General features: G+C 49.9%; 1 protein-coding gene across 12 annotated transcripts in view; it reads left to right on the top strand.

Moving 5' to 3' along the window:
- The window catches only part of LOC122370100 (protein grainyhead-like), a 93,400-nt gene that overhangs the window by 49,391 nt on the left and 31,504 nt on the right, over positions 1-12,505 (top strand). For all 12 annotated transcript variants that reach the window (XM_043345408.1, XM_043345391.1, XM_043345370.1 and 9 more), the window contains exon 2: positions 6,068-6,376. In XM_043345408.1, the coding sequence (XP_043201343.1) occupies positions 6,068-6,376 (309 nt within the window). The remainder of the gene's footprint in view (positions 1-6,067; positions 6,377-12,505) is intronic.

Raw genomic sequence — 12,505 nt, 5'->3', positions numbered from 1 at the left:
GTCCGGCACGTGCCACGTGGCCACGTGTTTGAGTCGCGTACCTCCCAGATTATCGTGTGTTTGCCGATTTGTGGCCTTATAGCACGAAAACAGCACAAGCCAGGAACACTGAAATGGTGCAATCAGTGAGGGGACAAGTCCTGCTTACACCACCGGCGGTCACATGGCACACGTGCAAATTTGGGCACCTCCTTTGCGGAGATATCTTACAGTGAAATATTCAAATGTGCATAACATTGTCAGTTTAAGTCCGATTAGGCTAGAATTTGGTGGGTGGATGAAATGTTAAGCGACAGGAACAAATGCGCCACGTTTGACTCAGTGCGCCACGTTTGTCTCAAAGCGCCATTTTTTGCCGCAAATCGCAGAATGTGCGTATCTTTGTCGAACATTGGACGATTAGGATGCGCTGTAATTAAGGGATGGCTGCTTAAACGGCAGATATGAATGCACCACATTTGCCGCAGAGCGCCATATTTGTCTTAATGCGTCAGTCATTGACCTCTATAATACCTAATAGAGGTCAATAGAGGTCAATGGCGTCAGTGTTTGCGTTTAACGGACGGCGGTCGTTTTTTTGTGGCGGTGTTTGCGTTTTTTCCGGTGTTAGGCGGTGGGCGGCCGTTTTTTGCGTTTTTTTTTGCGGTGTTTGCGTTTGGCGGCGGGCGGCCGTTTTTTTGCGGCGTTTTGCGGTTGGCGGCGGGCGTTGCGGGCGTTTTTTTTGCGGCGGTGTTTGCGTTTTTTGCGGTTTTTGTGTTTGGCGGCGGGCGGGCGGGCGATGCGGGTGTTTTTGCGGTGTTTGCGTTTGGCGGCGGGCGGCCGTTTTTGCGGCGGTGTGTGGCGGTTGGCCGTTTCTTTTGCGGCGTTTTGCGGTTTGCGGCGGGCGGCTTTCTGCAGCGTTTTGCGGTCGCCGGCGGCCGGCCGTTATTTGCGGTGTTGCGGTTTGCGGCGGGCGGTCGTTTTTTGCGGCGTTTCGCGGTTGGCGGCGGGCGATGCGGTTTTTTTTGCGGCGGCGGGGTTTGCGTTTTTTTGCGGTTTTCGCGTTTTGCGGCGGACGGGCGTTTTTTGGCGTTTGGGGTGCGTGCGATGCGGGCGGTTTTGATTTTTTTTGCTGCGTTTTTTGAGTTTTTTTTGCGGTTTTCGCGGGCGATTTTTTTGCGGCATTTGCGTTGGCGTTTTGGCGTCCGTTTTGCGCGTTTTGCGGTGTTTGCGTTTGGCGGCGGGCGGGCGGTTTTTCACAATTCAAGTCCCAACCTTCGGATCCGCAGTGCTGTTCGACAAGCGCTGCCCGGGCCTATTCCGGCGGCGGCCGCGTGCTACCGAGAGACAAAGCCACCGTTTGACAGGAGCCTTACGTAACGCTCTGAAAGATGCAAATTGAGTCGCTCAAAGGAATGCCGAGGGTGGATACATTCTAGGCAATAATGCGCATTGATGGGGTTGATAGCCTCTCGGCCCGTTTTAATTCTTAGGAGTGCTGGTGCAACTCACAACGGTAAAAAACGGACAGATAGTTATTCATCGCGGACATGGAAAAATTAATCACAGCCCTGTCGGCTTCCGTACGGCTGGAGCATGTAAAGCCAGTCTGATACCGTCATATTCATTTATAATTCATGGTATGTGTAGCATATTGGTAGATACTTTATTAATTTATATAGTGATATTACTCCTCAAATCTAAATAACACTTTGCCTAAAGGTCGCGGTATAAACATACACTTGCATTATTATAAGCAGCTTCCAAAGGTTCCCTTCTGCATTTGCTTCTACATATTTGCATCGTGCACTTACCATGCCCAGAGCCCTACGACACTAGCTGACACATGCACATTGCGCGGCCGTGTTAAGGAGTGGATAAATTTAGCATTTTCCCAGCACAGGGGGTTGTCCGTTGTTGTAGCAAAGGAATACGGAGAAAGAGAGAGAGAGAGAGAGAGAGAGAGAGAGAGAGAGAGAGAGAGAGAGAGAGAGAGAGAGAGAGAGGGGGAAGAGAGAGAAGGAAAGAGGAGAGAGAGGGGGAGCAGTGAGATAGAAAGAGGAGAGAGGCAAGAGAAAGAGAGAGAGAGTGGGGAGAGAGATAGAGAGAGGGAAGAGACAGGAACAGGAGAGAGATGGAAGAGGAAGAGAAAGAGAAAGAGAGAGAGAGAGAGAGAGAGAGAGAGAGAGAGAGAGAGAGAGAGAGAGAGAGAGAGAGAGAGAGAGAGAGAGAGAGAGAGAGAGAGAGAGAGAGAGAGAGAGACATAAAGAGAGAGGAGGGATGAAAGGAGGGATATGAAATAAATGTTGAGATGAAAAGCATGTGACAGTCTGTGAAAAATCTGTGACATCTAGGCATTTCCCCTCGGATCCCTCCCCTCCCTCCTCCGTCAGGACCGCTGACGTCATGGCCAGTGTCCAGGAGTGACGTCAGCGGCTCCCGCGGGTGCGTGCGCTCTCGGCGTCCCCCCCCCCGGCCGCGCCGTGGGGAGGGGCGGGGCGTCCGGTGACCAGTGTCCTCGCACGGGCCGCCATCTTGTCACCGTTCGGGCGCCGACGGACGCCATTCGCTGGAGGCTGCGTTTGTAATGAGCATGCCGGCCTCTGTGGACGATATATGGCAGCTGCTGAGACGCCATAAATAGGTATAGACTGGCTGTCTTGTGTAAAGTAGGAGTTTGGAGACAGTGAGCAGAGATCGACGCGTGTAAATCACAGCGATACTCGAATGAGAAGCATTTGTGTAGGGCAACATTCGTTGAGATGTGTTGCAAATAAGATGCTCAATAGTTGTTTTAATTTCAATTCAGAGTGCGCTTATGTTTTTTTTTTTTTTTGTAAAACGTCAGAAGTTATTACAAGTGTATTTATTCTGGTGCAACAATAGACGTCTCATTTCAGACAAATGTCTGTTTTCGAAATAAAAACATTATTAAACTAAGCGGCCAACTCTTAGACCGTTATGAAGTCGACAAGTGAAACCTTCTTCACTATAATACGGTGAAAGTTCCCCTCGCACAAGCCGCGAAACGTTATGGTAAGACAGCACCGCCTCAGCTCAGCCATACACTTACCGAACGGTTTAGCCAGCTAACGCTCCTCTCCTCTCTACATGACACGCTAATACGGCACCGGATCACACTGCCAGTTCCTTGTGTTGAATAAAACGGGATTGGCTTACGCGAGTACGCTTGAATGAAACCAGTCCTGGGAGTTGGCGAGCGACACTGGTCTGCCCTGGTCACTCCTCGGCCCAGAACCGTTTCCAGTTCAGCCCCCCCCCCTCCAGCGGGACTAACTGACCTACCCCAAGGCCCCAGACCGGACCCCTACCCGCCGGGACCAACTCAGTCGGTTACCTCGGCTGTCATTGAGCCCAGAATTCGCCAGAACCGGTGGTATTCCATAACAGAATTGGTTCCGGCATCTGTCACAGGCCTCTCGACGACATAAGACAAATGATGGATTATTCCTCAATTCATTCCTGAACACGGAACTGCATAAGTTTTCATGTTTGTTTGTGACTAGTGTGTGACCTCTAAATGTCATTGAGTGGAGTAGACAAAGGGTATTGTATTATTTGGGAGTTAACTCGACAATCGATTAGCGGCTTTTGAAATGGCATAAAACGTTTTACTGGTGATGAGAGCGATTTAACCCTCGCCCTGGCAGGGCATTTTTCATAACACGGCCTGGCAGGGGGGGGGGGTCGATGCGACCCCCCCCTCGCGATTGGCTCCTATGGCACCTAGAAACACCAAATTTGGTAGGTAGGTGGGCCCCCTGGAGTTCTCGCCCCTGTGCAAATTTGGTTGCTCTAGGTCAATATTTAGGGGGGTTTTGGGGGGTATAAATGTAAAAATTTCGCTAAAAACAGGTCAAAAGTTTTTCGCTTATAACTTTTGATCTAATTAAGATAGAGCAAAAAGAAAAGCACCAGTGAACTCAGCACGTCAAGGCGCGTCGAATGATATACTTTTTAGGTTGCTTAAGTGTACTTAAAGTTTTTCTTAAATTTTAAGTACCTAAACTTAAATTAATAGATTAAGTTAAAGTTAACCAAATGGCATCATATCGCATATCATTCGATTCGGCTGATCACCAGGAACACAATGATACCATTTTCTAAGCTCTAGCGTCATTATGTGCCAAGTTATTAGCAAAAACGTCATTTGACCTCAATTGACCTCATTTGACCTGACCCATGGATAAGTACACCAAACAAAGAAGCACCAAGTGACCTGATGTTAAGTACTGTGGTTTCAAAGCACAAAAGTGATAGAACAAAGCGGATATCTCCAGTATTTTCCGAATTTGGTATTTTCCCATAGGCTTAACATTACGACGTCATGACCTCTAACTGACCTCAGGTCAGTGACCTCAAAAAACCCGAACTATACGAGGGGGTATCGAAAAGTTCTGATCATCACCATGAATTAGATGTGATAGAAATTTGATTTTTTTACATGATGTTCATTACTTCTTCACAAGTCACCACACACGACCGCAAACTTATTGCATCGTTTCTTGAACTGCCTCAGGCGGTCATTGTAGAACCTTCGCACTGTCCCGTAAATCACTGCTTCACCTCATCAATGACGTCATTTCTGTCCTTCAATCACCGGCCATACTGTGGATTTTTCATCTCCCGTAACAATCAAGAGTCAGTTAATACCCGGTCAGGTGAATTTGTTAGATACGGTAGGATTTAATGTCCACATCATGTTGTTTCTTCAATCGCAGCTCAGGACGAATGGGTGGGGGCACTGTACGTGAGGATAAACATCTTTCCTGGGCTTTTTTTGCGGCGATTCTGCTTGAGGCCATCTCGCAATTTCTTCAAAAGTGTGCAGTAGCGCATGCTTATCATTATCCGACCATTATCAAGACAGTCGGTAATGACTTTCCTACGCCAGATCCAGAACACTGAGAGCATTGACTTTCCATATCGGCTTCTGCATCTTCGCCTTTTAAGAAGGGCAGATGTGCCGTGCTTAAACTTCTAGATCATCTTTTTGTCTCTGAATCATACGCATAGACCCAGCATTCGTCACAAGTCATCAAATGATCAAAGATGTCTTCAATTTCCTAAAAAAGGCCTAGTTTTCGTTTCAAAAGGCCAAGACGAACTTTTCTCTCGAACAAAGTAGACACACGAACTTCTAAGCGGGCTGACTCCTTTATCGTCTGTAGTTCTTCGCTGATAATATTTTCAGACACTGCCAGCATTGAGACCTTTCTGTTGCACAATCATCTGAAAGGCCACACGACGATCTGTAAGGATGAGGTCCTCCACTTCCTTCACAGTCACCACCTTGTCAATCACTGGTAGTCACTCACTTCTTGACTCCCTTGCAAAGGCCATGCAACCAAGTTGAAAATTATTTCTTCATTTTCGGTAAGTGCATGAGATGGGCTTTCTTCGCAATAAACTAAGTTCACGTTCTTGATGTATTTTATCAGTGTGATAACGTTTCAAATGCATTAGTTGGATGACGGTTTGGTCCTCAGTGGGCCCAATGCTCATCTTTTTTACTTCTAAGTCTCTCCTACATAAGATAAAACCACTCCTCAGGATTTTCTTTGCGGGAACATTGTTCTTGAGAACCAAATATAATGCCTACCAAAAATCATCAAAATCGGTCTATATCTTCTATGTGATGATCAGAACTTTTCGATACCCCCTCGTATGTTATACAACTCGGTGAACTTAGCACATCCTGAAAGTTTGAAGGAAATCAGTGCAAAACTGTGAGTTGGACAGGTGCAAAAAGAAAATTGAAATTTGACCATGACCTTGTACCGGTTTTTCTGACCTGGTGACCTGACCCAAGGTCACCCGGACCTGAAATTTTCAGGTCATATGTAAAAAGGTTGCCCCATAGGCTGTGCCAAATTTGGCGGCGCTGCGCGCCGCCGTTTTTACGCTATCCTCGAAAAACCTTAGGGGGGGGGTCGCATCGACCCCCCCTGCCAGGGCGAGGGTTAATTGATGCTTGTAAATAACATCTGTCGAAGTGTGTTACTTTTGTTACAACTCCTCTGTAAACCGTCTCATCTAACCATAGACCTCTGTTTCTCTTCAACAGCGAGTCCCGCGGTGGCACCCCTCCGCCGGATCCAACCCCACCAGTCGACTCCCCGGGAGCAGCCGAAGCCGCTGCCGCCGCAGCTGCCGCCGCAGCTGCCGCAGCAGCAGCAGCGGGAGCTGGAGGAGAGGTGGTCCACGAGACAGTCGAGGTGGTGCATGACGGCGAGCCGGTACCAGCAGAATGGCAGACCGAGTACACGGACGGCCCGCTGACGGCCGCTGCGTCAGCCATGCTGACCATGCAGCCGGTGCCGCCGGAGGAAGGCCATCACGTGCAGACCGACGAGACGTACGACTACAGCTACAGGTGGGTGACAGACTGAGAACATTCAGAACAGGCTGCTAACTCTCATGGGTCAATAAACGCAAACAGCGAAACTCACGAAGTAGGTTTTGAAGGATTTGCACACGTAAAGCCGGATATGTGATGATCTCATTTATCGCTGTAAGTAAGCACACGATCGGTGAACGAGCACACTTCGATAAACTTTAATGGGCAAACGACAAATTCATCAGGCTATATCCAGGGACACTATTTTCATGTTGTGAGGGCAAACTCAATGTAGGTATAGCCACAGGTTTTTGGGTCAACTCAATACTGCAAGTAACTGACACCAAAATGTTGTGGAGTTGGAAGTTGGAGGAGGAGGGGTATCCCATGTACTGTCTAAATCTGTACGTTTTGGGGGACCAAAGTCTTTTGTATAACCAATAAATGCTCATTCCAATTCGTTGGCGATTATCTGCACATGTAAAAGGTAGTTATGAAGTCAATTCCCCAGCCAGGCCAGGGTTGACTCTGTTGCCAGGGTTGCCAGTCTGTAGCTCTGCTAAAGTTGCCAAAAGAAAGGAAACGAAAAATGACACTCAAGCTAAATAGGAGTTTTTCACTTCGTAGACCCCGTCACTTCAGTGTTTGCTTTCTGGAGAAAAATCTACCCGAAAGTTGTGGGGGCAGCGACCCCACGACACCAAACTTGTGGGGGCGAGCTGCCTCTACTACGCCCACGGTTCCCGTGCCCATGGTTATATCAAACAATCAGTAAAGATAATTAAATATATTAAATCTCGAACGCATTGTAGTCATGAACCTGTTTACTTGGGCATAATCCGCTGGATGAGTGCAGATAAGACCTAACTAAGCAAGTCATCCCTTTATGCATGTCTTTTAGTGTCGGCCTGACCAGCCACTCCCGTTCTATCAATGAATGACATGTCGGTGTGCCCGTATCAGCCTGTTTGTGAATTCTACCACCTGCTTAAGCATTGGTGACGGCGTGGAACTCGATACAGAACCTGTGCGACAAGCCCTACCAGTGTCACCGGTCGCGAGCTGGGTGGTGGAAATGACCGGTTCGCGGGAACCCGAACTCACGGTGCAGACTGCAGGGAATTGGACGAATAAGCATTGATGATGTGTCCAAACCTGGTTCCACGGAGCTGTCATGCAACAGGGTTCAGAAGGTACGCGGATGTAGCTGCCCGGTTGGTGAGGCAAAACCTCGTCAAGAAGTACTTAGCGAGGTTTTGCCTTCATCTGGTGCTGCTTCGCATAGGGGGCGGAACGGGGGGGGGGGGGCACCGGGGAACTGTGCCCCCCTTGTTTTTGCCTTTTTAACATTAGCCCTATGGGCGTTGCATGGAAAGAATGGGACCAAACGTCGGCAGTGCCCCCCGCCCCCCTAATTGAAGGTGTTCCGCCGCTACTGCGGCTTCGTTGTGGGTTTTACCTTTTTCGGCTTGATGCTATTCCAGAATGTATGTGTTGTTAAAACCGCTATATCTTTAGAGCGTTAGGTATTCACCGGCGGCAGCAGCACATAAAAGTTTTGGTTTCGGCATGATAATAGTTAGATACTTATAAGATGTAGCATATGCTGCATAATATTGCAATATGGCTTACAACAAAATTGGCGTCGACAAAGACCATTGCACGACTACTTCTAGTTCGTCCAAACGTATTTCCAGATTTATATGCACCTGTCTAGCGTCATTCCCTGTCGCAACGCGGTCGCTCGCAGTCCAGTGGACTGTGGACTCCAGTAAATACTGAACAGTGAGCAGTCCATCTCCCCAGGCCGGCCGGCTGCCGACACGTATTCCCCGGCCCAAACGCCGACGTACGGTTGAGCAACAAGTCATCTCTCAGAAATTGCATCCGCCCACGGATTGCGAACAATGCTCGCAATTTGTGCTCAGAACTTGCCGCGCTGTGGTCTGAGGATTCAGCGCAGCCCAGATAGTGATCTAACGTCATCTCGGGCGTTCCCGGCTGAATGCAAAACGACCACTAACAGCTGCGGTCATCGGTCTCGCCAAAAAATCTCCGGCGCAGATAAGTAGCGGGGAAGTTTCCAGGATGTTCTGCCCGCAGCGGCGGCGGCTCCGGCGGCGGCTCCGGCGGCGGCGGTCCGGCTGCCCCCCCTTCGCAGCCCGCACCGATCAGTGCCGCCACCTACAAAATGGCTGACAGCACCGCAGTGCCGCACCGCAGCGGGGCGACAGCGACCGTCACTAGCGGATCCAAGGGAGAGCGATCAACGTATCACCCAAAGTTGGTGAAACTTTATCGTTTTTCTAGAATCAGACGAAAACTAAGCCATTTCTATCAGGAAAGGTTTGCTTAAAAGTTACCAGGAATTGAAATGCGAGAAGATTTTGGAATTTGAAGAAAGCATTTTGGGGCTCCCACAGCATCCGGACTACCTTTCTGGATCCACTCAGGTCACCGCTTGTTTCTGTCGCTCGTGAGCCAGATGGTCCTTCCTGATTCATTAATAGCCGTTTTCACGACGGCCATCTGGTACACATTTGGTCACATCTGGTGCAGATTTGGTGCAGATTTGGTCAAATTAGGGTCAGTGTGTTTCTTCGTAGCTAGGTATTAGCTAGGATTGCTCTAATTGCTTATATGCCTTCTTTGTCATCGTATCAAACATTAGCTACCTATCATCGATTAACCTTCGCCCTGGTGGGGGGGGCCATTTTGGCCCCCCCCCTGTGGTTTTTCAGCGATAACTCAGAAACCACTTGAGTTAGCGCCCTGAAACTTTGTATAGCTGTTTATTCAACATTTTTACATCATGTCCTTTTTTTGGGGGTTCGGGTCAGGTCAGGTCAGGTCACAAGGTCACCAAAACTGACACCACCTCTAAAAAAGTTCAAAGCTCTCTCAAAAGCACAGCTTTTATCCGATCGATGTAAAATTTACAGTACTTGAAGATGTCACCCAGCTCTACAAAATGGCTATCTCGGATTTTTTATAAATGTGACCTAAGGTCAGGTCAGGTCATCGCTGCTCCCCATTATAAGTCAATGGGAGAATCGAAAAGTAGTTGTTTTTCAGCTAAATCGGGCGTGATTGTTCCTATATTTCGTTATTGAAGTGTCTTGGGTCAGCAAATCACAGCCCATGTGAAACCATTTGCTTGTGACCTCGCTGAGGTCACGCTAGGTCATCTCCATGGATTTTTTTTACGGTTTTCACACTTGATTATTCAAACTTCTGACACGATCGGCTTATAGTGATGAATTTTTCATCTTTGTGTTCTTCTTGTCAGTTTGCATCGATTGGTAAGCAATATGAAACATATGGGTCATGACCTTGACCTCAGGTCAAATATGTCATTTCATGCAAACATGTCATGCGATATATCATTTCACTCGATTTCACGAGGCGAATACGATGGTAGCAAACTCGTTAGCGGTTATGAATATTTGAGAATGGTATCTCCTACAAATATGATTATGTGATGTTGATCTCCGGTCAACTATGCTATTTCATGCAAGCAAGGCATATTATGCCTATTTCCTGTTATATTGTTTCGAGAAAGAGATCAAGAAAATGGCAATTCATTTCGACGTTGAGCTGTGAGTAATTTGAGAGTGAAAACAGCCAAATAAAAGTAAAGTGCATGTGTGGGCCGTAATTTTCAAGTAGGTATAGCAATTTGCAAAGCAACATGTATAAGTGTTCCCCGGCTGAAGTAGGTATCGGCGCATATGTTTCCGGAAACCGGGAGAGCGGCGTTCCGTTTGACTGCGTACGCACGCCGCCAACTTCCCACCACCTGTGCGGGGGTGGGCGGGCCGATACTGTTATCTCCCCTCCCGGGCTCTTATCTCCCCCTCGATCACTGGCGCTCGGTTCGGCGGGCGGTCTGCATCAAAGGGTGTCATTTGTGGAAGGGTGTAAAAGGTCAATAAAGAGCGGTTCAAAACAAATACTGCGTACGCACGCCGCCAACTTCCCACCACCTGTGCGGGGGTGGGCGGGCCGATACTGTTATCTCCCCTCCCGGGCTCTTATCTCCCCCTCGATCACTGGCGCTCGGTTCGGCGGGCGGTCTGCATCAAAGGGTGTCATTTGTGGAAGGGTGTAAAAGGTCAATAAAGAGCGGTTCAAAACAAATAAGTGTCAAGACGCCAAGACAGAACAAATTAGTGACTCGTCAGTCTGTCGACGACAGTGTGTGCGTGTGCGTGTTGCCGTCAGCGCTGTGACGGCGACATGGCGTACCGTGAAAGACAGTTGAACGACGCGGACATTGCGAGACTGTTGGCGACGCAATCTGACAGTGAGGAAAGTGAGTACGAGTCAGATGTGTCGGAGGACGACTGCCTCGTCGAACTCCAGGTGGTGCCCAGTGAGACGCCGCAGGACGGCGGCGTGCCGAACGAGGACCAGTCCGATAGTGAGCCAGAGACTGATCCACCTGCCAGAGGAAGAGTCTGGAAGAGTCTCACGAGACGACTGACGGTCTCAGAAAAAACACTCGCCGAAGCCGATCTTCAAACCCTGCCGGAGGCACCTGCAACATACATCGTTCGGCGAGGAGGGCAGGTCGCTGCCGAGTGGACGGTCGAGCCTGAAAACGTCCAGCGCAGGCGCGACCGGGCGAACATCACCCGAGAAACACCAGGCCTGAAAGGACCGGCAGCCAAAAATGTCAAAACAGAAGGCGAGGCATTTGGCCTATACATCAGCCAGGACATCATGAATATCATCCTGACACACACCAACCGGAAACTGGATGACGCCAGGCAAATTTTCGCGGAAAAGGGCAGTTCCGATGAACAGCGAAAAAAGAAGTACATTCTGGCGCCTCTGGATGAGACCGAGCTCCGAGCCTTCATCGGAATGACCGTGCTCCGCGGCACGTTTGACATCGGAGTCGATGATCTGTTCTCGGCCAAGCACGGGCCTCCCCTGTTCCGTGCCGCCATGGGGAAACAGCGGTACCTGGCTCTGCTGGCGCATATTTCCTTCGATGACGCAGCAACACGTGACGACAGGCGGCGTGCCGACAAGTTCTGCATAATGAGGGAGGTGTTCGGCATGTTTGACAACAACCTCAGACGTCATTACACGCCATCGGATGACATCACGATCGACGAGTCGCTCATCAAGTACCGCGGAAGGTGTCCGTTCCGTGTGTATATGCCGCAAAAACCTGGCCGGTACGGAATACTGGTGAGGACGGCATCTGATGCCCACAGCCGTTATCTGTGGAAGGCCTGGGTCTACCCTGGGAGACCGGTCGAGCCGGAGCGTGCCCCTGCCAACAGTGTCATCACCAAAGTGGACGAGCTCGTCAAATATCTGGCCCTGGAGCTCGTCAAAAGTGGCAGAAACTTGACGATGGATCGATACTTTACCTCGATACCTCTCGTGGAAGACCTCCGTGACCTCGGCCTGTCATCGGTGGGGACGCTTCGCTCAAACCGGGCGCTGTTGCCAAAGGAGCTGGCGGCGACAGCAGGCAGAGAGGCTGACAGCTGCATGTTCGCCTACAGAAACGGCGTGCAGCTGACATCTTACTGCCCACGCCGTGGCAAAGTCGTCCTCGTGGCATCGACCATGCACAAACAGTCGCTCATCGATCAGCGGTCTAAGAAGCCTGAGACGATTCTGTTTTACAACAGCACAAAAGGAGGGGTCGACGTCATCGACGCCATCATCGAAAACAGCGGCTCTTCCGCAGGCGTTGTCAGAAGGTGGCCCACCAGGGTGCTGACGTTTATGGTGGCGGCATCCTGCCTGAACGGGTATCACATTTTCGTGACCCGGCACCCACAGCACCGACACGCTGACGTGAAACATGGGGGCAGGACAGCGTTCTGCCGAGCTCTGGCGGAAGAGCTCATGCTGCCTCAGGTGCAGCGTCGAGCGAAGCTCTACCAGGAGCAAGGATCGCTCAACCGCGTCACCGTGCACGCCATCGGCTCGGTGCTAGAAAGAGACCTGATGGCTTCTAGCACATCCGGCGCCGGGCCAAGTACAGCTGGACCGGAGAGGGGCCGGTGCAGAATCTGCATGGAGGAGTCTCACGGTGAGGGCTTCAAACGGCGGAAAGGTGCTATGGGGAAGTCGAGCAGGTGCGAGGGATGCGGGCAGTATGTGTGCGCGAACCACAGCAACAAGGTGTGCAACTCA

This window comes from Amphibalanus amphitrite, unplaced genomic scaffold (genome assembly GCF_019059575.1).
Source record: "Amphibalanus amphitrite isolate SeventyFive unplaced genomic scaffold, NRLGWU_Aamphi_draft 000034F_arrow, whole genome shotgun sequence".
Classification (NCBI taxonomy): domain Eukaryota; kingdom Metazoa; phylum Arthropoda; class Thecostraca; order Balanomorpha; family Balanidae; genus Amphibalanus; species Amphibalanus amphitrite.
This window is presented reverse-complemented; position numbering and strand designations above follow the sequence as displayed.